General features: G+C 44.3%; 2 protein-coding genes across 2 annotated transcripts in view; one reads left to right on the forward strand and one right to left on the reverse strand.

Moving 5' to 3' along the window:
- Positions 1 to 1698: 1698 nt before the first annotated feature.
- Positions 1699 to 11707, reverse strand: Shox2 (SHOX homeobox 2). The gene is made up of 5 exons (XM_059264720.1): positions 11222 to 11707; positions 8209 to 8417; positions 5784 to 5841; positions 5420 to 5508; positions 1699 to 3871 (listed from the first exon to the last, which is right to left on the reverse strand). The coding sequence occupies exons 1-5, from the start codon at positions 11565 to 11567 to the stop codon at positions 3578 to 3580; spliced, it is 996 nt and encodes a 331-aa protein (XP_059120703.1). The 5' UTR covers positions 11568 to 11707; the 3' UTR covers positions 1699 to 3577.
- A 4066-nt stretch (positions 11708 to 15773) lies between these two features.
- Rsrc1 (arginine and serine rich coiled-coil 1) overlaps positions 15774 to 24993 on the forward strand; it is a 323363-nt gene continuing 314143 nt past the window's right edge. The window contains exon 1 of the mRNA XM_059265450.1: positions 15774 to 15884. The gene's annotated coding sequence lies outside the window, so the exon portion shown is untranslated. The remainder of the gene's footprint in view (positions 15885 to 24993) is intronic.

Consider the following 24993-nt stretch of genomic DNA (forward strand, 5'->3'; position numbering starts at 1 on the left):
TACAATTATTGCGTTTTGGCCAAAATAACATTAATAACGGTCCATGTTTAAAAGGAAGACGTTACATTTTCAAACCCCCTTCTGGGGATGGTTCCGAAAACTCGAGGTTTGGACTTGACTCACCCAGTTGTCTGCCCAACAGTTTGGGCTGCAAAGATCTGGAAAATTGGCCCAGAGAACCTGTGTAGGAGCCTGGATCAAAGGCTCTGACCCCTCACAGCTAGGGTGATTGGGCTGTATGCTCCTGAGCCTCAAGGGAGAGGAAGTGGACGCTTGGTGTCTCTGACCTGAGCAGGAAACTTTGGCCTTTCTTACCAGACCTAGCTTTCCTCTCCCTTCCTGGACCTCAGCATTCAGGGTAGGCGCAATGTGTGCACGGATGGTATCCAGCGCCCAGCTGGCAGGGATGTGCCACCGCCCTTGACCTGGAACTTAGCCTAGGATGCCCTGAAGAGCTACACTGGGCACAGGGTCCCACGAGACTCCCAAGACCCCCGTTAGCCTTGTTGACCTCCATGTTCCCTTGGGGGTCATGAGAGTGGTGGATGCCGCCTTTGACCCCAGGTTAGGATTGTCACTTGGAGCCTGAGGGTTCGGAACAGGCCAGGCTGGAGCCCCTGGACCTCTCTGAGGTCGCTGAGAGAGAGATGACCCTGTGGCCAACCGCGCGCGACCTTCACCAACTAGGAGAACTGCAGAGCTGAGCAGGGAGTACAAGGCCAGCTCCTGCTCAGCATCCTCTGGTAGCTGAGGGACAGACCAACCTCTCTCCCCACATCTAGTCTGTGGATCAGCTTCAAAGGAGAGCTGAGTCCCCGAGGAAGGCAGAGCATCACGCGGGCTCCGCAGGGGGTCACTGCTATCTGCCAACTCGAGACACTAGGGGATGCCAGGACATCTGCGACCTCCGCAGAGGGCTCTTCTCCAAGGGGCAGGGCGGGTGCACGAGTGGGCATTCCGGACTCAGGCCTGGCTGGGGCTGGGTCTTCAGGTCTTTCTTCACCCTGCGCAAGCGCGCATATACACACACAAGCCCAAATACCCCCCAACACACACACACACACACACACACACACACACACACACACACACACACACACACACACACACACACACTGTCAGGGCAGGAGCCTATCTTCAAGCTCGCTCAGGGGCGACTGATGCCAAACAGGACTGGAGGCGGGAGTGGGGGTGTTGCTTTGTTCCCCGCGCTTCTCTGACTCGCTCCTGCTCTGCGTCTGCTTCCAAACCAGCAGCTCCAGGAAGTTAGGCGACCTGGGATCGATGTTGATAATGCCATATATAACAAACCCAGGGCAGTTGTGTGACCCCTCTTCTTTCTCCCAAAATGACCCAAACAAACTTTAAGGGTAAAAGTATATAGCAAAGAGAAGGAGAAACGTCTTGGGCAGGGGATTCTATTTTTGTTGTTTTCCTAATCTGTTTTTTGTTGATTTAGCATAAGCTGATATCCACAGAAGGTATTTGATGTGAGGTGAAAGGAGTTGCGCTCAGTGCTAGGGGTCCACAGGGCCACCCTTCTCAGGGTCCCCTGGTTACGTCACTTAAGAGCAAAAGGAAGCGCTTTTTAACCTATGGGGGGGGCATATGAATACGAGTATATCATCAAAAAGGAAGAAGGAAGAGTATCCCGGATATTTTAATAGTAACAAGAACAAAGATGACGCGAACCCCATCAAATGAAACAATACTATTTTCATTCAATTGATCGCAAAGTGTCTTCGGTTAATAACTTGGCACTTATTTAAATGGTTTAACAGAAGTGGAGCCGAAACATTTTGTACTGACAACACGTCATAACAGCATCTTTTGTTTAAAATAACTTAATACACTAGAAAAAATATGGCAAATATAAATAATTTTGTTTTCATGGAGAACAAATAGTTACAAAGCTCAAACGCATACCGAAGTTCAGTAAGAAGAGCTTTTCCTCTTTCATGTAAATTAAAAGGGGGGGAAAAGCCCTAAGCAGGCTTGCTAGAGAATTTGGACTACAGGTTGCTTAGCCCAAGGTGTCCCTGTTTAAATAGCTACATGAATTGAAACAAATAAAAAGATTACTTGAATGAATACACCTTTGTGAGATAAAATGCAAATGTTGAAAGTCAACCATTAGTTCACACATTATAGCCAAAATAAACTTTGTTCGTGTTTATCAACATATTATACACAAACCTAGTGTCTGTATCTAGCTGGGCGTCGTTTAAGGTGAATTTGACAGGATAGAGAGGGGGGGAAATAAAGCATTGTCCTCATACAGGACTTCAAGAAACCAGCAAGGGGAATTCACGAAAAGGGAGGAAACAGATGAAGCGTCTATCTCGATGCACGGCTGTATACCTTCATGGCTTCCTTTGCTCTTTTTCCTTTCCCCGTATTTTTCTAACCGCCTCTATCTTCTTGGAAGACTCGAGAGTGTATTTTACTCCCTTCCGACTTTTTTCCTTTGCCCCTTGGGATCAAAGGCCGGGCAATTTATATATGGATTCACATCCAGACGCTTTTCATACTGAGAATGAAAGTGTAGTGAGTGCACATGAGTGTGGGGAGGGGAGGGGACACCATCAATGGAATACAAGTAACATGCAAACCAGAATTTACTGTCAGCAGTCTGGACAGTTCTGCCGTAATAATTTTTCAGAGGAATCATTGTCTGTGGCATCACTTTTTTTTTTTTTTTTTGTATTAACGTCCTTTTTTTTTTCCCTCCTCGTTTTCACACGGTCTTCCCTCTTCTTGCTCTTCCATACATGGTGTTTTTAAACTGAAAGCATCTGATTCAACGTAAAAGGAGGCCCGCCTCTCTTATCAAATGTCTCGTATTAAAGTGAACTTCGCAGAAAAAGGTCAGCTTCAAAACCTGTGAACTTCCCAGCTGCGCATTTTTTTTTCATCTTAATTTTTTTTTTTTAAATAAGTATACCTCTTCCTTCTGTTTTGCTTCCTTGGCCCATTTAGAAAAACATACATTTTAGTTGGTAAACCTCTCCCCCCTTTCTCTCAAGATTCATCCAGGTTATTTTTTCCCGTATTTTTATGTACAAAATAATTTTTAGACTTGTTTTGCTTCGTCGTTCTAATTCCAGCCAAATAGTAATAAGAAACAAGCTCCCTTTCTCCTTTTCTTTCTAGTTTGTTCTCTATTTGCTTTTGCTTATTTGTTGGTAGCAAGATTTTTATTTCTATGTAGGAGTCCATCGCCGCTGTCTCGCCGCTATCCACTTCTCACTATCCCCACACTCCTTTGTCCAGTCTCTATCCAGACTTAGCCAAACCCGCTCCTACAAAGCCGAATTTTAGTCCCAAGGGCAGATGGGCTGGAGTCCCGAGGGCAGATGGGCTGGAGCCCGTGGGCTGGTGGCCCTCGTGGGATCCCGGGTCCAGCGCAGAGTCCGGCCCTGGGAATCCAGGGTGCAGAAAGAAACGGGAGGCAGTCAGCGGGGAAGGGGCGGGCCTAGGCGGTCCGAAGCGGGTGCGGGAGAAGCAGCCGGTCGCGGAGGGCGTGCAGGGTCGCGCCGCTCGGGAGGCTCCACCGACCGTGGCGCTGGCGCCGGCGTCACAGACCCAGGGCGGCCGCGTGCTTTTTAGCTTTCAGTCTGAGATCTGCGATGCTGGAGTTCTTGCTGGTGGTCTTGGCGGCGGCGGCGGCAGCCACCACCGAGGCGGCGGAGGCCGAGTCCGCGGCCAGCGTGGCCAGCGGCAGTCCGAAGGGCGGTGCCGGGAACATCATGTAAGGCGCGTGCGCGGCCAGGTGCGGATGCAGGTGGTGGTGCGCGTGCGCCACGGCGCTGTCCAGCTGCAGCTGCGCCTGAACCTGAAAGGACAAGGGCGTCACGTTGCAATGACTATCCTAGGGTGACAACAGAATAGAAACAGAACATTAACGGCGTCCAGCTTGGCTATGGGAGAATTGGGGTGCGCGACAGGGAAGCTACAATTTGCTAAACATCTGTTTGGAGAAGGACATTATAGGCTTTTTGCTAAATCTGGGGCACCACATTAATACTCTAGTGCCCCATCCCTACCCCCAGATCATTATGAGCATGTTTGCTTGATTTCCTCATCTCTGTCTGCAGGAATGTTATGGCCCCTTCGGGAACTGGGTGGGTGAATGGACCTTGATATAGTCCCCATGCATTACCCACCTCAACATAAAAGGCTGGATTTAAGGACTGTTACCCTTCTCTCCTGTCTGTCACAGACACTTTGGACACACCACTAAAATAAAATACTTAACTTTTTCTTGTCACTTAGGGAAGCTATTGCATCTGCGGGTCTTAACTTTTCCTGCTGTAAGAATTACCTGAGGGTCTTGTTTCAACGCCGACCCTAAGTCAGCAGGTCTAGTCTTGGACTTAGTCTAAGTTCCTAAAAACCAGCTGATTCTGCTGGCCTGAATCTCTACCTTCTTGGTAGGGCCAGTTTCCTAGTAAGTTCTGCCCCTCTCTCTCCAACTATCCTCATTTCAAACTCCTTCCCATCAGGATCCAAGTGTCTTGTTGTGAGGTGGGGAAACTCCGATCTCTCTAACTCTAACTCTCAGATGAGTGTCACCTGGAGTCTCCCCAGTCCAGGGTACTGGTGACTGGGGGCTCATCTATGACATTACAGCCTTGGTGAGCAGGGATGCCCGCTGAAGATGGGGAAGGTCAGACAGTGGCTAGGAAAGGATTCTGCCCTCGGGCTTAGAGAGCGGAGAGTTCAGAACACCGGGATTTCCCAGGATTAAATCATTGCTGCGGGGCTCTCCTTTTAAAAAGTTGTTCTAAAGGTTTTTTTTTTTTTTTTTTTTTTTTTTTTTCATAGCTCAGAAAGGGATAGCTGAGGTAGGGCAGCCAGCCCTGGGAAGACCAAGTCTTCCCTCTCTATCAGAGAGGAAGCTTTGTGTGTGTGTGTGTGTGTGTGTGTGTGTGTGTGTGTGTGTGTGTGTGTGTGTAAGGACAGCCTTTTGAAAATAAGTCTAAGTTGGGAATAGCTGCATTTATTTTTCTTCGGCCAGAGACATTTAATGTGACTAGGGGTAGAAAATACCTAGAAAGAATATTTAGAGGATTGCTTTTAAAACACCTTTGGAGCAGCCTCTGTATTTGATTTGACAAAATCCTAATCAAAGGCTGTTCCTTCCTCTCCCCAAGTACAATCTTAAACGCATTTTTTAAAGGGCAGGTTACTGCCTTCAGGCTCCTTCGGGGGCTCCTGTGAAAGCAGTGAGGACTGGGGATTCGAGGCCACGACACTGTATAGGTTTTTAAAGGAGAGTGGGGCCACTATATAGTCTTGAAATTGCTTCTTCAACTGAATGGATGGTGAGGCTCAGAGACAGGGTCTGTTCAACAGTCCAAACAAACATCCAGGCCTTTTTGCATTTACTAACAGCTTGAAGCTAGGTTGTACTTGCCTGCTGGAATGGCATCCTTAAAGCACCTACGTTGACATAGGGCGCAACTCTACAAGCTTCAAACTGGCTAGCGGCCCCTATAAGGACACCTATAAAAAAAGGGGGGGTGAAACACAAGATGTGAGGCAAGCAGTTCTTGTCAAATTTTCCAAGGTGCCAAGTGGTAGCAAGATAGAACTGACTCTAATAGAACTGGACTGTCAATTTTCTAAATTGCAGCTATAATTAAAATAAGTTCACTGTCCAGAAATTTTTCTTAAATCAAGTACTATCATCATCCTTAAGATGTTTTTGTCTTTGTTAGAGCAATATCCCTCCACTCCCGACTTTTACTTAATAATAAAATGAATTATATAAGACATACCTTTATGAAGTTGATTCTCCTGTTTTCTACACTTAGCTCTTCGATTTTGAAACCAAACCTACAAGTTGAGAAAGAGAGAGAGAAAAAAAAACCACATAAGACTTGATGATTCAAAACATCTTAACATCTTAAATTATAGTAGTGCAATGGAAAAAAAAAAGTAGTGTTTAGGCCACTCTTGGGATATGAAAAGCAAGTGTTAAATTATACAAAACAGCCTCAATTTCCAAAATGAGAAATGTAAATCAAGTACAAAATGGAAAGATTTCCTAGACTCTTTGTAAGATAAATTGTTCCTTGATAAATTACTATTAGTTCCGGTTTCATCTTTCCACATTACAGAGTCCCAGGGGCCTAAAACACTCCCTGGTACCTGACACCAACGTGATAATGGGTTTAAATGTTTACCCAGTTAAGACCCAAGAAGAATGGACTCAGTAATAGCCTGTAATATTAATTAGCTTCATCTTGAAGAAAAACCAAACAGTAAAGCAAATAATGACTCTTATTTTGGTGGGGAGAGGGATATGGGGGGCGGGTAATTAGTGTCATAAAAGCCTTACTACAAAGAAGTTTAGAATTTCTCTGTCCCTCTGTGCAGCAGAGTGTAACACAGTGGCAGAATAATTGTGCCATTATCATGATAATCCAATTTGCTTCTATAGAAAAAGCCACTGCCTGCAGTTAGGACAGTAGGAAAGATTCCAGAAAATAGCTCCTGTAACTTAAATGAAAGTATGAGTGGAAAAAAAGAACAGCAATAAACTTCATTTTTTTTAAAAAAAAAAGAAAGAAAGCGTGTCCCACAAAAAGGAGAGGTGGGGTATGAATCAAGTAATCCTCAGATACTGGATATGATGTTCTTAAATAACTTGCCAACTTTTCAAGTCAGTGTGACATATTTTTTAAAATTCAAATAAGGCTTGCTTTTTAATACTCCAGTTCCAATAATACAGCATATTGATTGATTCACAAATTAACGTTTTAAAAAAAAACATGAAAGGAAAATATTGCTTCAGAGCCCTTTCTGTTAAGTTTTTGAAATCAAGTGCCAGAGTCAATGTAAATCTTCAAAAATTCTCCTGATATTGAGTATAATAGAAGGGTGGATTTCATGCCAGGGTGGCATCCTTTGTGTGACTCACATGGCCTGGGGCTTCTTGACTCTTTTTTTCCCCTAGAAGGGTTGGAATGGAGATACTATTACTCACGGCTGCAATAATTATCAGGGTTTTAAGGGGTTGCGGAGTCTCTAGAGAGCTCAGCGCAGGCTGCAAAGCAGAACAGGCTTAAAAAGGAAGGCTCTACAATTGACGTCGTGATGACCAAGGAGGCCTATTATTATTTTTTTCTCTGTTCACGTTACTGCTCTGTTTTTTCCCCCTGATCCTATTACAAGATGCGGGGAAGCCCCTTAAGAATTGTGCATAGTTCCTTACAGATGGTGGTCTCTCCGCCCAGAGACCCAGGGAGTATCTGTTACAGCGATACTTTGTAACAGCTGCAGATGTTCTAGACTAAAACTGCTCCATGTGTTCAAACAAATAATGACCATCATTTTCTCCCAATTTTATTATTTGAGCGGAAATACAATCTGAAACGTTTAAATTTGTTCCCCATAAAGCTGGAAGGATATGTATGTGTGTTTATAATTCCCCTTTTAGATTATCCTTAACCCCAATTTTTGGTTTTACATTCACCTAAACAACCAATAATGAAAAAGCTGCAGTACATGTGACATGGCACTTTCTGAAGGTTAGGCTTTGCAAACATCAATAATAAGATGTGTACATTGTTTTAAAATGGAGTTTTCCTGGGTTCAGGTCCTTTGCTTTGGTTAAGTGAAGGAACAAAGGGTGCCCAAACACATCCTGTGTCCTCTGTTTCACACTCGGTTAAAGATCGACCCGCTAACAGACACTGTAAATTTTTGCACTTAACAGATGCTAATTTTCTTTATAGTCCGTACATCTATAAACCTAATTGGTATATCCGTTTGGCAAACCCAAGACCCTCAACGAAACCCAACTCCAGAAAGCAAAATACTCGTTGTAACTTTTAAGGCTTCAGAGATAAAACGTTTTCTGTGGGATTTTTTTTTTAAGGCTTATAAAAGTAGGCCCATTAGGATTAACCACATTAAAGACAGCACGAGGCAAGGGGGTGTGGTTAATAGAAACTCTGGGAGCAAGCCCAGTGCAGCTTTCCTCTTCAGCGAACATATGTTGGCTTAGGGGTGAAAGGGGCTACGGGATCAAAATCCATTTTAGAAAATAAGACATCTAGCGAAGATATCTCTCCCTTTCCCATCTCACACCAGACACCTGCAGCAGCAGCCGACTTGTGTCTCCCTAAGCTGCCTGCAAACATAGGTACAAGACTCCAACTCTCAGGGCCCAGCCTCCACCTCCTCGCAGTGGGGTACCTGTACTCGGGCCTCAGACAGCCCCAGTCGCTGGCTCAGTTCCTCGCGCATGAAAGCATCTGGATAGTGGGTCTCATCGAAAAGTCTCTCCAGCTCGTTGAGTTGTTCCAGGGTAAAATTGGTTCGACTTCGCCGCTGCTTGATTTTGGTCTGGCCTTCGTCCTCCATCCCTTTAGCATCCTCTTTGCGATCCTTCAGTTCGGGGGACACTGGAGAGGGCACCACGGAAGGACCACACGTGCGTCGGGGCACGCACCACCACACACACACACACACACACACACACACACACACACACACACGGACAAAAAACAGCAAGACAAGCCCATTACCAGATTTGTCCAAAGGAAGGCTAGAGACTCCTAACCCCTGGGGAGGGGGGGAATCCCCACGAAGATCCGGCGAGAGGATAGGGGTCCCTAAGACCCGCCAAGTGTCCTCTGTACGGCTGCCTGGGGATAAGGTAGGCATGCCGCCACCCAACTCAACTGTGGTCTCAGCTCACTCTCTCACTACCTGCGCCCTTCCCTTCTGCCAACACCAAACGCATTCCTGACCCTCTGGCACTCACTGCCCCACGCACTCACGGAAATCAAAAGCGCCGCGCCGGCCTCTCGCAGAGCGCGGTCTCGGTTAAAGGGCGCGGCAAGGCCACGCGATGGCCCCGCATGCCAGCCATCCCCAGAGGGCAGTTCCGCTGTCCCGCCAGCCTCTGCTGCCTCTGGCCCTTTGCCCCCCGCAAACTTGCTGGTCTAATTTAGGAACAACTGGGCCCGCTGAAGGTCGCAGCGGGAAAACGAGACACTGGTACTGCGAGGTGCAGAAAGCCCCGTTCCCAAGCGCCCAAGGGCTCCGACCAGACCCCTACGGATGGTTCCATCGGCAGCTAGACAGCCCCTGTACTCCCTGCCGGGTCGAACTGGCACAGGCGACCACGCCATGTTGGCGGCCTGGACGACTGGCCGCCCACGCTGGGCCAGAAGGGTAGAGGCGGCAAACCAGACAGACTCTGGTGGTCAGCAAAACCCACCGCAGCATCTCGGCTCTCCTTCTCCCTCCCGGTGGAAACCAAGGCTGGACCCTAAAGGCTTAAACCCACTGAGATCAACAGGTTCAAGAACATTCCTCCGTTTCTATTGGCTGTTAAAAACCTTTTCATGCACCCAGCAGCTCGGATGTTTAATAAAATATGCATTTTTTTTTTGCACCACACATCCGTTGCTACTTTGCCTTCTTTCCTTCCACGTAAATGACAGGAGCTCTGCCAGTTTGAGCAAACAGAGCCATAGAAGGGATGATATACATTTATGCCAAAGGGCAATGAAGAGGAGTGCCAAAGTCAGGCCCGTATCAATATAAGGTCCGCCTAACCTTCATCCTCTGTGCCTGATTTGGAGATGGGTGTCCAGTGTCAAAGCTAAGTTTAGATAGTAGAGGCTGTTTGCGATTCCTCCCAACCCAGGATCCAGATCAACATGGAAAAAGGAAAAAAGAGCCAAGCTACAAAGAAATTAACGCTTGCTCTGAGCTAGGAAGTCAACAACCCCAGGAACTGGCTCGCGCAGGCTTTCAGACCTTGTGGTTGGTGGACTATCTAACCCAAGTCCCTGAGCTCTGAACCCTGAGGGGTTACTCTGGGGCCTTTTATAGTTACCCTGTCACTTTCTAAATTAAGGAGGACATGGTCCCGGATCTGGGAGAAGATGAACCACCACATCTCGCCCCAGCCTGGCATTCTACACCGTAATCTTATTTGTTGCCTGTATTTCTGCTGCCCAATTTGTGAGCGTTTGTCCTTCCTCCAGGAAGGAAGTAGATAAGGTCACAGCAAACATTAGGGGTCAATTCAATAGGCAAATACTCTCGCTAACATCGTAGTAAAATTTAAACAGAAACACATATTCTTCAGATGGGAAGAGGAAAGCTTTTGTCTGTTGTCACCCACTGAGCAGATACCCCTCAAAGTTTAGGGGCTTCAAAGGGAAACAGGTCCAAATTTCAAGTTGATTAATAGACTTAATATAATGTCTCTTTCGCCCCCGACTTTCCACTTAATGGCCTAAACAGGAACAGACCGTGTTATAAACAAGTTAATTGCTTGCTTAAATTTGTGATTCTACGCATGCCACATATTTTCTTAATTGGAAAAATATGGCAGCACACCAGTTACCGCAGTACCGAGTGCTAAATTAATTTTTAACTTCGAATCGATAGACGCTTTACCGTGTAGATAAAGCCGTTTTCTAACTCTACTGCCTCCAAAAGACACCCTCACACACACACACACACACACACACACACACACACACACACACACACACAGAGCTAAAGTATTGCAAGATTCTAGGCAGTAAAGAAATTGTGTATATAAAGCGCACCCCCACCCCCACCCCACGTACACCCCACAGTCTCCTCGATGCCTCCACTGAGAGAAAACCAGCTTGGCCCGGACCTCTGGCTGCCTTCTACCTTAATGGCTCAACGAAAATGTGAAGTTTGGTCCCCCAAATCCAGAGATTAGGGGCTTTGCAGAGTTACAGTGGTTTTGGTGCCGGCTCTAAAGAAGGGGCAACCTAGTGTGGTTCTTCTCTTTCTCTTTTTTCCCCTTCTCTCCTCTAGGCCTAAGAAAGGGGTTCTGGCAAACTCGGGACTACACGCTCCTCACAACTGGCCTCCTGGTGAGCTCCTGCCGCACCCCCTCTGGCAGCGGGCCACGCAAACTTCCTTGTCCCGCAGCGCGGGCCCCATCCTCCAGCTCGCGAAAAACGCGTTTCGGTGCAACCGGAGCAACTGAGAAGGATGCGCGCAACCCCACGTCCTCCCCCACGCGAGGACCCCACCCACGACTGAGCAGTCTGGCCTCCTACCCCTCCACTATTCCTGTAGCTTGCAAAGCGGTGGTCCAGGGCCCTCTGAGCTGCCGCCCTCCGCCCGGTTGGGCCCCGGGTTCTCTCTCGCCCCGCAGGACAGGGGAAGGCGGGAAGGGGAACCGCGGTCGGGGACAGGCCGTTACCCTCCGTCAGCCGCGGGCTGCCGGGCTCCCTGCTCCGCTCCGCGGCGCCCATGTCCAGCTCCCGGACGGGAGAGCGCCCTCCTCCAGCTCCTCCGCCTGCTCCTCCTCCTCCAGCACCTCCTCCGCCTCCTCCGCCTCCGCCTCCGCCTCCTCCCGCGCCGCCGCCTCCGCCGGCCGCCCGGACTGCCGGGCTGCTGCGGTCGTCGCGGCCCGGCTCGAGGCAGCCCGGTTCCTTGGCCCCACGCAGCGGCCCGCTCTCCAGCACCTCCCGGTACGTGATGGCCTCCTTCTTCTCCTTCACTTTCTGGTCAAAAGACTTGGAGACGAACGCCGTAAGTTCTTCCATCGCGGCCGCTGCCGGTCAGCCTCGCGCTCAAGCTCTCCCTGCCGAGCCCCGCTCTTTTTTTCCTCCTTCTTTTTTTACTGCTCCAGCCCCCCCCAATAATAACACATCAATGGGGCAGGGGGTGGGGGAGGAGAGGGAGGAGGAGGAAGACGAAGAAAAAGAGGAGAAGAAAGAAGAGGAGAAGTAGAAGGAGAAAAAGAAGTAAGAAGAGGAGGAGGAGGAGGAGGAGGAGGAGGAGGAGGAGGAGAAGGAGGAGAGAGGGGGGGAGAGGGGGGACAGGGGGGAGGAGGGAAGGGGCGGGGGGCCGCCAGAGGGAAATGGGAACTGATGCTTCCCTGCCGGAGCGCGCGTGTTCAATGTTAAGATCTTTGACAATTCTTCCTGCGGAGAGTTCAGATCTGATAGCGACGCAGCTCTTGAAGTCTCACTATTTATACTTCCTAAAGGCGGCCCCTTGTTCTGAGTAAATTACCTCCCCTCGCAACTCCGAGTGAACCCCTTCGCGGGTAGCAGGAGCGCCACTACCTGGGGTGGGGAGGAGAGGGAGTGAGGGAGTGAGGGAGAGAGAGAGAGAGAGAGAGAGAGAGAGAGAGAGAGAGAGAGAGAGAGAGAGAGAGAGAGAGAGAGAGAGGGAGAGAGAGAGAGAGAGAGAGAGAGAGAGGAAGGGGGAGAGAGAGGGAGAGAGGGAGGGAGGGAGAGAGAGAGAGAGAGAGAGAGAGAGAGAGAGAGAGAGAATATATGAATATGAATGTGAATATGAATGTGAATATTGAGGATGGAGGATCCAGGCAGGAGTCCACCCGGTTGGAGTGGGAGGGCAAGCAGGGGACCAAAGGGGGCGGGAGAGGAGGCAGGTCCTCGGCGATCGGGTTTTCTGATAGCCTCGGCCGCCGATGCTCTTGGCCATTAATCCAGGATTGACAAGAATCCCTAATTAATTTAATTAAGCGTGGATTTTGCGTTGGTGTCACGACTTAGTAAAACACTGGGGATCTGGATAGACTTCTAGGAGGCGGGGCCAAGAGGAAACTGACAAGTGCACTGCCATCCAAGTCAGTGGGTATCTTCGGAGAGTACCCGACCCTACAGCCTCGCTCTGGGTGGGCACCCCAACTGCTCGACCCCACATTGATGACCCCTGGTCTCTGGCCCGGCATTGGGCGATCTACGGTTAATAGGCCCAGCAACCACTCCAGCATTCCGGTCCCCACACCCCTTCCTCCTTGAGGCCGCTGCAGCCGCACAACCGGGCATCCTGGCTTCACGTGCCTGCTGCGATTGGGGCTTCTCTACGGCTCCTGCGACTCCTTCACCTCCTTTTAGGATCTTTCCGACCGGCAGCCAGCCTCACCGAGTGCCGGCCGCTGTAATTCACCCTACTACTCGCTCCTTGGAGTCAGAGCTGACTCTTGTGAAGGACATTTCCCGCTGCAAGGGGTTGGTCGATTTAACTTGTTTCCTGAACAGTTGTTCCCCTGCCAGATCCGGTTTTAAGGTGTTTTCTTAGAGCCGGGTCAGGCGTACTTCCATTTCGTTCCCTCTCTGGGGGCTCAGGATTCTTACTCTTTTTCCTTACAACTCCCTGCACCCTGTCCTCAATTATTTAGCATCCTGGGAAGCATTTCTTAATTTGAAAAACAAAGGATTATCTCTTTTTGAGTTCTGCGGGGAAAAAAATTACCAACGTTATTTGTCGCTCGTCTAATTTTTATTCACCGTGGACTGTGGAAAAAGACTTACTCTTCGGAGGGGGAAAAACAACTTTCGTTCTCTCTGATTTTTAACTTAAAATTATATTTTGACTTATTTTATGAAAACTATTGTTATATAGGGGAACACGTCTGTGTCCTGTAAGCCAGGGCTCGCTTAGTTATGCAAATACTTGCTTATGCGCACAAAAGAATATTTACATATGGAAAGTTACATTTACTTGAGTGTGTAAACAAATATACCTCTTTAAGTGCGGGTCTGGGGGCATTTTCAGTATGCTGAATATTAATGAGGTTTGTCTGATGTTAAAAGATAATGTTTTCGTCATCTTGGATCCAGTACTCAGTAAAAATGAAAGCAATTACAGATCATTAATATGTATATCTTCTATTTATTTGGTTAGAACAACAAATTTAGCAAATAATTTGAGAAGTTCCATCAAAACAACCTGAAACATTTTTAAAGAGAGCACAATTGTAATGTGGCTGTAAGGGTTCCTCAAGTAAGTGTAATTTAAGACGTTATGTAACTCCTCAGACTACACTGCACATTTAAGGAAGATGAAAATAACGTTGATTAGAAATGTTGCTTTCCTTTTTCTCTGACGTTATCTTTCCTTCTGAAAACATTTTCTTTTCTGCTTTTAGGACAAAAGCTTACCTTTACACTATTAACAGCAATAACATTTAGGTATTAATGAGTCCACCAACACTTGCTTTTATTATTCCACAAAACTAAAAAACTTAATACTTTCTAAGTCATAAGAATTTAGGAACCATGTCATACTGAGCATTGGTCTACTATCTGTAACACTGTAATTCCGATAAGAGAGTAGAGTAATCACAAAATTCTAGTCTTTTGTGAAACTGTTTAAAAAGATTATTTAGCAGTATGCTCAGTAATGGGATCCGCTAAGTTGATACGGCGTTCCAGTAGCTCTCAAACTGAATCATGAAATATATATTCACAAACACCCCCCAAATAACGGCTGCTAAAAGCCTGATAAGGCATCAGGAGACCCTCTAGAATACTTCTTTATCCTTTTAAGCACATGACTTCAACCCAAACTCACATGCCATCTTCCGAGCTAGAAGGAAAGATGACCACTTTCAAGGTAATCAGAGGAGGCTCAGACATGACTGTTGTGTAACTTGATCCAACAGATTTCCCCTTTATTTCATCTTCTTGATTCATTTTAACTTTAGGGATGGTAGATGAAGCAATGGTAAATCCCCAGAGTCTGGCTATGGAGCCCTACTTGTGTAAAAGACATTTAATTTAAAATTTTATTAGTGTATAATTGTACAGATAGGTTTCATTCTGAATTTTCCATGTATTACGTAATATGCCTCTTCTATTAGCCTCTTTTATCCTGCCCCCTGCCCTTTCCACATCCCTAATAGTTCCTCTTTTAGGGAGTTTCAGTTTTAGGAAGTCCAAAGTTTTGAAATCATATTAATAAACACTATGAAGTATGATGTTGTTTCACTAAACAGCAAATCTTTTCCTGAGATAAGACATTTCAAAAACCAGTTTTGAAAAGAAAAATTATTGAGGTTAAACCTCAGCTGACAGCCTATGGACAGATATACAGGCTCAAAAACAAAAAACAAAACAAAACAAAACAAAACAGGATCCCAATAGTTCCCCCAGCTCTTGAATCATTTATAAAAAACATGCAATATTGCAGTTACGTTTTAAAATGGTCTCTCAAAACTGGCTAGTTAAGGTACAGCTACTTCCCAGGAAAAGATCTATATTGGAGGTGATTTGCATTTCAAATGCCTGTGGAAATCTGTACCTTGGTATCTAGCTAACAACAGTCGCCTTGAACTCCGGCTAATTTTCTATATATCTCCTTAGCTTTGCTTCCTTATACTAAATAGTGAAAAACAATTTTCATACAAGGAAAATATGAAATGAGCTACAGAAAATGCTGCGTGTCTTTAATTTCGGTTGTTGAAGTTTTTGATAAATCTACACATTTGATTTCTGTTCTAGAAGAAACTTCTGGAATCGGGCGGATTTCTTCCCTCCATACAACGGCTACTTTAATAAAAAGAACTAAATTGTGTCCAATCCGTGAATGCCTTCACCTTCATGGTAGAAAAAAAAAAGATTTTTAATGTAGTTTTGCAAATAAATCATTAAAATTTAATCACACACGACTCTACGCAGACACACTCCCATGATTTATTATTGTTGGGCGAATTTCCACCTCGCTCAACAGGAACTAACCAATTTTGCTCAGCGCGATGTCTTAAACATAACTTCCCACGATGTAGACGTTTACTGATTATCTGTGACGATAACGGCGATTACTAAAGCAGTAACACCCCATAGTCCCACCTTTATTGCTTGTGGGGAACAAGAAAATCCAATTATGCAAACACGCGAAACAAACATTAAACAAAAAATTGGCGGCATGACAATCCACTCGCTCGGCATTCCTAGTGGCCGAGCGGCCTGCATCGACGCACTCGGCAGCTCGGCTGACGCTGCCTGGCGCTGGAACCAGGAAGGCGCTGAGCTTAAACTGAAGCAAGTTCTGAGGACGCCGGTGGCGCCGTGGTTTGAAGAGGCGGTTCCAGGCCCCCGCGTCCGGAGGTACGAACCCGAAGGTCGACCCAGGTGATGCGAGCGTCCAGAGCTTGTGGGCGGCGCCCGCGAAGGAGGCGCTGAGAGGCCCTGCTCGGCGTGAGGCGGCGTGGGGCCTGGCGCAGTCCCTGGCAAAGGTTGGGCCGTGGCCCGCGGCGCACGGAGCGGAGCCGTGCGCATGCGCCTCGCACCTGGGAGGTTCCCTGCTAGCGGGCTCCGGGCTTGGGGGCCGCGGGCATGGGCGGCCGCGGGCATGGGCGGTCGCGGGTGGTGATCGGCCGCAGGCCTCGGGCTGGGCCTGCAGTCGCTAGGTGGTGTGGAGAGTTAGCCCCCATTTCGCCGGTCCCGGGTCTCGATCGCCGTTTTTGCGTTTCCTGGTTGTCCTACCTTCATAGCCTAGTTCACTCTCCATCTCCTCCAGGTAGTTGGAGCGAGGGGAGGCTGCGTCTAGTGGGCACTCGTGTCTCTCTCCCCACCCCCACCCCCAACCCCGGCCCCAGTCTAACCGCTTGTTGACATGAGAGATGGTACAAGGTCAAACAGACCTCCCTGCCTTGAAATGTATCACTTTAAGCATTCTGTAAAATTTTTTTTTTTTTGAGGGCAGGACCTTTGGTCATGTGACCAGATGGCCACCCTTGAACCCTACTTTTCTGAGAAGTTAAAATGCACGTTGCCTGCCCTAGATTTTAGATGATTATTAATATAATTTCTGAGTTGTATTTTTTTAAACGCTTATGAAAAAAATCTAGAATCGCCAGTAACCGAGTTTGTCCCCACTAACTAAGTAGTAGATTGTTAGATCAATTCACGTGTCATAGGTTGGCATATGAAGGCATTTGAATTGTCATCTTTGAACTTAGATGTAAAAGCTCCCAGTGAAGGAGCTATGTAGAGTTTTCAGGTTTTAAGGACTGGAGCAGATGTGACAGGTACAACCTTGTGGGGAAAGTAGGTATCCTTTGAGAGCGTCTCTAGTCTTAGAGTTTATGAATATTCACTTTCTTTGCAGACAAAGGAGATTTCTTGCTAAGTGGTAACATTTTATTACTGTATGTTCAATAAGAGGGCTAAAAATGTCTGAAGCTGAAAAAGACAAAGGCAACTGGCACTTGTCTATTAATTGGCCTTGCTGACCCAGTCTTTACATATTCAGCATGTAGAGTTGTGATAGGAATTGCTTGTCATAGCGTTGTTGTAGTGCATTTATAGATACCTTTTTCTGGTTGCACTGTCAGACCATAGTAGGGGAATCCAACGATTTGTTAGTTTAAAGAGAGATATTAATCTACAGAATCTTGTTGTTGTTGTTATTGCAACAGGAGTATCTTATTTCATAGTCTAAATTGAGAATAAAGTTATTTTCATACAATATATTCTGATCATGGTTTCCCCTCATCTCCCAGATCCTCCCCACCTCCCCACCCTTTTAACTCCATGCCTCCCTTTACTCTCTCTAAGAAAACAGGCAAATAAAAAGACAAACAAGGATAAAACAAAACGAACAAACAAACAAAACAAGAAAAAAAGAAACTAAGAAAGAGCAGGAGAAGTATACACACACAGAGAGATACACTCATACACAAAACCCATAAAAACTCAAAATTGGAAACCATACTATACAAGCAAAAGACCAATATGGTTAAAAAAATGCCCAAACAAAGTAATATGAGACAGAAAAATCTCCAAGAATACCTTTGTGTTTATTTTGTGTTGTCCATCTGCTGCTGTACATGGGGCCTGCCCTTAAGTGTGGTTTATGTACCCAATGAGACTCCCTTGGAGAAACCAATTTTCCTTTGGAGCAGTTGTCAATTGGAGATAGTTTCTTGGTTGGGGATGGGAGCTCCTGACTACTTTTCTAGCTTCTTGGTTGGGGGTGGGAGCTCCTGTCTACTTTTCTAGCTTCTTGGTTGGGGGTGGGAGCTCCTGTCTACTTTTCTAGCTTCTTGGTTGGGGATGGGAGCTCCTGTCTACTTTTCTAGCTTCTTGGTTGGGGATGGGAGCTCCTGTCTACTTCTCCATCTCAGTGCTGGGACCCTGTGCAGCACTGCAGGATCTCTGTAGGTCCTGTGCATGATGCCACAGCCTCTGTGAGTTCATATGTGTGACAGTCCTAGCAGGAATGTTTTGATAGAATTCTTTATTTCTTTTGAATTTTGCCTTGTTGTATCTGAAGTTTACCTCCATTCTTTTAATTCCTCTGCATGGTTCTCTACTTGTTTGTAGATTACATAGTATGTGAAATAGTGCCCACCCCATATTTACTTCCTGTTCTGTTCTGTTTTTTTCCAGTGTGTCTGGCAGCCCAGGTTGACCTTGAACTTGCTATATGGTTTAGAACCTATCCTGCCTCTACTGCCCAAGTGATGAGATTGTAAGCATGTGCCACCACATCCAGCCATCTACCTTTTATTGAGGGAGGGGTCATGTGCCCAGGATCAAAGATTATATTTTGATTTTTAATGAAATACTATAGCAAAGTGCTTATAAATTGTCATGTCCTCCATGAACCTTTGTTCTTTTAAACTAATTACCCGTTTTCTGAAACCTAATAACTGCTTCTTTTTTCCTTATTAAGGATATGTGCCTTTAGGTTCTCTTAATAAATGATCACATCTTGAGTTTATATTTTCAATCAGCTACCTGAACTTACAGTAAAAAATTTTAAATTGTTGTCTTGTGATCATTACCTGTTATGCTTCAGTTATGCAGGAGTAATTGGGTGAGATTTGCAGCCAGGAAGCTGAAACCAGGAAGAACTAGAGTGAGAACAGGAAATCAAGAACTACTGTATTTTACAATTACTGATGGGTTGAAATTTGTTACTTTGTGACATTGCTAAAAACAATCTGATCAGTTCGTCATTGTCTTTATGATGGGGGCATTTCCATGCATTCACTTTACCAGTGGAGTTAAGTAGAACAATTCTTTCTGTCTACAAGTGTATAGTATAAATTGATTGACGTGACTGGAATGATTAAGAATATTCAATTATATGCTGTGTTAATTTTCTCCTTGCATTGACACGTGCTGGACAAAAGCAAATCACAGAAGAAAGGGCTTGCCTTGCTCCACAGTTTGAAGGGACAGTCCGTCATGGTGGGGAAATCATGGCAGCAGCAGCCTGAGCACATGTGTCTACAGTCACTGATGAATGCTGATGCTTAGCTCACTTTCTCCACTTTATCCAGTTCTGGATTCGGCCCCAAATTCCAGCTCTTCCCTTCTCAATCAAACCTTTTTGGAAATGCCCTCTTAGACCTAGAGAGCGTTTCCATGGTGATTCCAGATCCTGTTAGGTTGACCATGAAGATTTACCATCATCTTTGCTAAGGACATGCAATAGTGCATTGAGAACCGAATACTTGCCAGTTATAGAGAAAACCTTTTTGTAGTCTCCCTCTGATTTTCTGTTCACAAGTGACATCATTTGTAATTAGATTAAAGAGAAATTTATACCCACTTGATATGTTCTTATTTTTGGTTACCAAAAGATACATGGCCAAATGGTTGTCCATGGTTCTTTTTCTTTATCTTTATGCTTAACTAGGGAATTAATTAACAGGACAGGAATAGAGAATGGAGATGCCTGTAGGCATCTTCTCAAACTTTTTAGTCCTAAGATCCTTTTATACTCTTACAAATTGTTGAGGATAGCCATAGCTTTTATTTGTGTTCTCTATAAATATTTACTTTATTAGTAATCTAAACAAAGTTGTAAACTGTATGTGAATTCACTTAAAATAATAATAAACAAGCCAGGTGGTGGTGGTGCAAGCTTTTAATCACAGCACTCAGGAGGCAGAGCCAGGCGGATCTCTGTGAGTTCGAGGCTAGCCTGGTCTACAGAGCGAGATCCAGGACAGCCACCAAAACTATGCAGAGAAACCCTGTCTTGAAAAAACAAAACAACAATAATAGTAAACATGGTAACAAAATTTAATATGAAAAATAGCTGTAGTTTCAAAAACAAAAACATTGAGAAAGCAGCATTATTTTCTTGTTTTGCAAGTATCTGATGTCTGGCTTTCTTGAAGACAACTTGTATTATCATATTTACTTCTGTATTCAATTTATTGAGAAGTTAAAGTGTTTTTAAATTTCTTGAAGGTTGGTTTTAATGTGGTATTTCAAACCATGTGACTGAACTTTTCCTATATTAGTTATCTTTATTGCATTAGAATCTTTTTGTCTTGCACTGTGAATGAATCTGTGGATGATTTTTGTGACATTATGCCTTGGCAATTGGAAAATACTGTTTTACTGAATTAGATATGTCTTCCAAATGTTGGCACCCTTTATTGTATATCAAACATTCATGTGTATTAATATTGTCATTGATCTTAGAAAAAGAAGAGGCCTGAGTACTAGGCAGATACAAACGATCTAACATTCAGATCTTTTAGTTAAGGGCTGACTTTTATGACTGGTGATAAATACTGTTAATTTTCTTTGAGGTAAAAGGCTATCTTCATTCAGTCTGAGAAAAAGGCTGCCAAATAAACAAGCCTAAGTGATCATCTATTGGCAGTTTTACAACAAAAATTATGTTTCATACTAAAATCAGCTAGTTCAGCTTGCAATTCAGTTGCACAATTTTTTTAGGACAACCAACATCCTTCACTATATGATAGAAGTTGTGCATATTGAAACTTAATGACTTTCATTCCTTTGCCAAGGATATTTTTTGGGAGTATGGCATATGTGCTGTCACTGTACTGGGGATTGAACCTTGGGTCTTTTTTTCTTTTGGTTTTTTGAGACAGGGTTTCTCTGTGTAGTTTTGGTGCCTGTCCTGGATCTTGCTTTGTAGACCAGGCTGGCCTCGAACTCACAGAGATCCACCTGGCTCTGCCTCCCAAGTGCTGAGATTAAGGGCGTGCGCCACCACCGCCCGGCTTGAACCGCCCAGCTTGAACCTTGGGTCTTATAGGAGGTAGGCAAATGCAAAATTCTTGGCCCTCTCAAGAACATTAGTAAGTGAGACTCTAGTGGAGTGTAGAGTCGGGAGGGACCAGGGAAGAATACAATGACCCTAGTATAGTTTACTTCTGCTTTGATTCTTACAAAAATTCAGAACATCGAAAAAGATAATGTTTGTATATTATAGTGAAAATAATTTTACCACTTGAATTTCCTGACTTGAAGGGTCCTTGGGCTCTCTTTGGGGAACTGTTGGTACACTAGAATTTAATACCTTGGACAGCAAGGTCTTCCTGTATTGTGCCCGCTCACGTGTCTCTTGTCTCTTATCCACATTTTGAATTTTGTTGTCTTTGTTGTGTCTTGCTTCCCTTCTGGTGAAGCACACTGTTTGGACACTTTCTGAAGAAGGGTGAGCATGACATCTAGTTTTGAGAACTTAAATGTCTAAAAATGTCTTTTTTCTCATCTCACACCAGACCACCAATTTGGTAAGATAGATGGAAAGAGATTTGAGGTTGGAATTAGTTTTTCAGAAATTTGAAGTTGAATTTCCTCTGTTTCTTGTGTTGCTATATGAAAAGCCTGTGCATTTTATTATACTTTCCTTCCTTTATTTTATTTGTGACTCTTTGAGGTTGTCTGGGATCTCCTTTTTATTCTTGGTGCCTGATAATTAGTATTATTTTTGTTTGGTTCAAAAGGGCTTTCTGTATACTGGGCAACATCTCCAGTGTCTGATTTTTTCTCTGTTATCCCTAGTATATGTTTATTTAAAAAAAAAAAAACAACTTCATTATCCCAAGTATTTGGGAGAAATGAATACTTTTTAATTTTTAGAAATTCTTTGATGTATTTTCTTCATTTCTTTTTCTCTTCTTTTGTAATGGCACCTTTATCAGTTAAATATTGGATTTTCTGGATAGATGTCTGTACTTTTATTTTACAGTTTTCAATTTTTTCATGTTTGTCTCATTTTCTTTTCACCTTCTACGAGTGTTTGACCTTTTCCAACCTTATCTTGTCTGTCATTTATTTAAACCAAGCTCTCTCCTTGGAGCATTTTCCCATTGCTTGCTGGGGCATGTTTTCATTACCCACCTGGAGATATTAATGAATTTTTGTTCTGGAAGTTTTTGTTGTTGTTTTTCTCTGTATGCTCCCACTTTGCTATGAGTTGCTTTGTGTCCGTTTTCTGCCTTCAGGTTCTTATTTACTTTTGTGTTCTTGGGTGCTGCATGCAGGACCTCACAGCTTCCGGAGGTGCTGAAGTGCTGAGGCAAGGTCCCAGAGGCAGGCAGTCTCCTAGCTGGTTCTCTTTTCTGTCATGTAGTCACTAAAAAGTCAACCGAAAAAGACTTTATAGAAAAAGTTCACTCTTTTTATAGTTGAGCTTGTCAGCTGTGGGCTATGTTACAGGGTCATTGGATGGGAACCTGCCATTTCATTCATGGGACCTTCAGCTATATTGTCCCCTGGGTACAGTGCAGTTTTTATAGAGATCTTTTTTGTTGTTAATTTTTTATTTTAAAAATTTGTTTACTTATTTTACATACCGACTGCAGTTTCCCCTTCCTTCTCTGCCTCCCCCTCCCCCCAATCTTCTCCATTTCTGTTCAGAAAAAGGCAGGCCTCCCATGGATATCAACAAAGCATGGCATATTAAGTTGCAGTAAGACTAAGCACTTTGACATGTATTAAGGCTGGGCAAGGAGACCCACTATGAGGACTAGGGTTCCAAAGCCTGTCAAAGAGTCAGAGACAGCCCCTGTTCCCACTGTTAGGAGTCCCACAAGAAGACCAAGCTATACAACTTCACAAATACGTAGAAGGGCCTAGGTGGGTCCCATGCAAGTTCCCTGGTTGTCGGTTCAGTCTCCATGAGTTCCTATGAGCCCCGGTTAGTTGATTCTGTGGGTTTTATAGAGATCTTCTTTCCTTCCAAGGATGTACACTTGGCTTCAGAATCTTTACTTAACCCTTTAACTTTTAGTTTGAGTCACTGTGCCTCCATCACTTTTAAAAAATCTGAGCTCTTAGACCTTGTACTCCCCATCCAGTACATCATATGTCCTGCTGGCGTTGAAGAAGGCAGATCACCTGGCCAGATGGCATGGGGGAGGGACCTGAGAGTGTTTCTGGTACAGAAATTCAATCAGTTCCACGTTTTAGTTTTATTTCTCATTGTGCTTGTGTGGTGTGGTCCTGCTTCATTCTGATTTTTGTTGCATGAGTTGACTTTTTTCTTGTTGGAATTTTCTGCAAGTTGCTTCATACTCAGTTTTTGTAGTTCTAAATCCTTTATCAGTCTTTCATTTGCTAAAACTTGGTTGATTTATCTTGTCTGCTGTTCCCTGTTATCTTCTAGTCGCAGTCTCTCTCTGTCTCTGTCTGTTTATTCTACATAGTTTCTCTGTGTAGCCTTGGAATTTAGAGATCTGCCCGCCTCTGCCTCCGGAGTGCTAGATTAAAGGTGTGCGCCACCACCATCCGACTGTCTTCTAGTTTCTTCATCCTTGTGACTTACTTTTTTATTCCTTTAATCGTGCTCCAGAGTTACTTGTTTATTTGTTTTTAGACCTGGCTGGCCTCCTCCTTGTGGAAATCTTCCCAATCTCCCAAATGCTGGGATTACAGGTACTGGGCCACCATGCCTGACACTTCAGTATTTTTTAAATGACAGTATAAAAGACCTACTAAAAAGTCATTTTAATTTAAATACTTGTTTGTGGAAAAGAAAACTTATATGTTGTTTTGTTTTTGAGACATTGGTTGCACCATGCAGCCCTGGCTGGCCTTGAACTCACAGAGATCTGTCGGCCTCTGCCTTCTACGTGCTGGTTTTTAAAAATGGGTACTACTACACATGTCAATTTGTCAGTTCTTAAAGTGAAAACAAAACAAAGAAAAAAGGAAGAAAAGGCCATAAAGTAAGAAAATATTATTATCACCACTGAATTGGGTATATATTTCTTTTTTCTTTTTTTGGTTTCTTTTGAGACAGGGTTTCTCTGTGTAGCTTTGGAGCCTTTCCTGGATCTTACTCTGTATCCCAGGCTGGCCTCGAACTCACAGAGATCCGCCTGGCTCTGCCTCCCGAGTGCTGGGATTGAAGACACGCACTACCTTAAAGGCTGGTATATATTTCTTATACTTAAAAATATATACACATACAGGGATATTTATTGTAGATGTAATATCTATCTATCTATCTATCTATCTATCTATATCTATAAATGGATATTATAAACACGTGTTTGAAAATATGTAGCTGTGTACACATACATGTTTGTGTATACATTGTATGAATATATATATATATATAATTTTATAAACATTTTTAAGTGGAAAGGTCATGGTGAGCTTTTATTGGAGGCTGCTTTTCATTTTGGAAGCGACTAAAGGATATTAGTGATTCACTGAATATTTGGAACCCAAGGCTTCCTGGTGTTTCTTGGACATGTGAATTGAGTGCTTGCTGTTCGAGTCCGATGACCAGTTTGATCCTCACAACCTATGGTTAGAGGAGAAAATCAGCTCCCCAAAAGTTGTCCTCTGACCTCCACATTACACCAAGGTGCACACTTGGCCACACATATCATATAGATAATACAGTAATAATAGATAAGAGAATTTAGAGAAACTATATTTACAAATCTTTAATTCTGGTTATAGGTAAATTGTTTAGAGTTTGGAATTAGCCCTAGCAGAAATATTTATACTGAAATTGACTTAGAAGTCCTGGATCATCTGATAATTCTCAAAACAGTATTTTAACACATTGTTTTGTTTATAGTCATATTTAACTTATTTTGAGTAATTACTAAAGAAAGATTTGACATTTGATCTGAATTATTGCGTAGGATGCATCCTGCTTTTTTATGATATTGTTAGGTAACTAATAATTATTTTATCAAGAAAATATTGTACATGAAACACTCAAGGCTACCTTTATAGTAATATAAGGTTCTGATTGGCTAATTCCTGAATATCAGAATCTGACATTTTGTTTTTTCTTTCTTTTTTTTTTTTTTTTTTTTTTCTTTTTTTGGTTTTTCGAGACAGGGTTTCTCTGTGTAGCTTTGCGCCTTTCCTGGAACTCACTTGGTAGCCCAGGCTGGCCTCGAACTCACAGAGATCCGCCTGGCTCTGCCTCCCGAGGGCTGGGATTAAAGGCGTGAGCCACCACCAC

Source organism: Peromyscus eremicus, chromosome 6 (assembly GCF_949786415.1).
Source record: "Peromyscus eremicus chromosome 6, PerEre_H2_v1, whole genome shotgun sequence".
NCBI lineage: Eukaryota > Metazoa > Chordata > Mammalia > Rodentia > Cricetidae > Peromyscus > Peromyscus eremicus.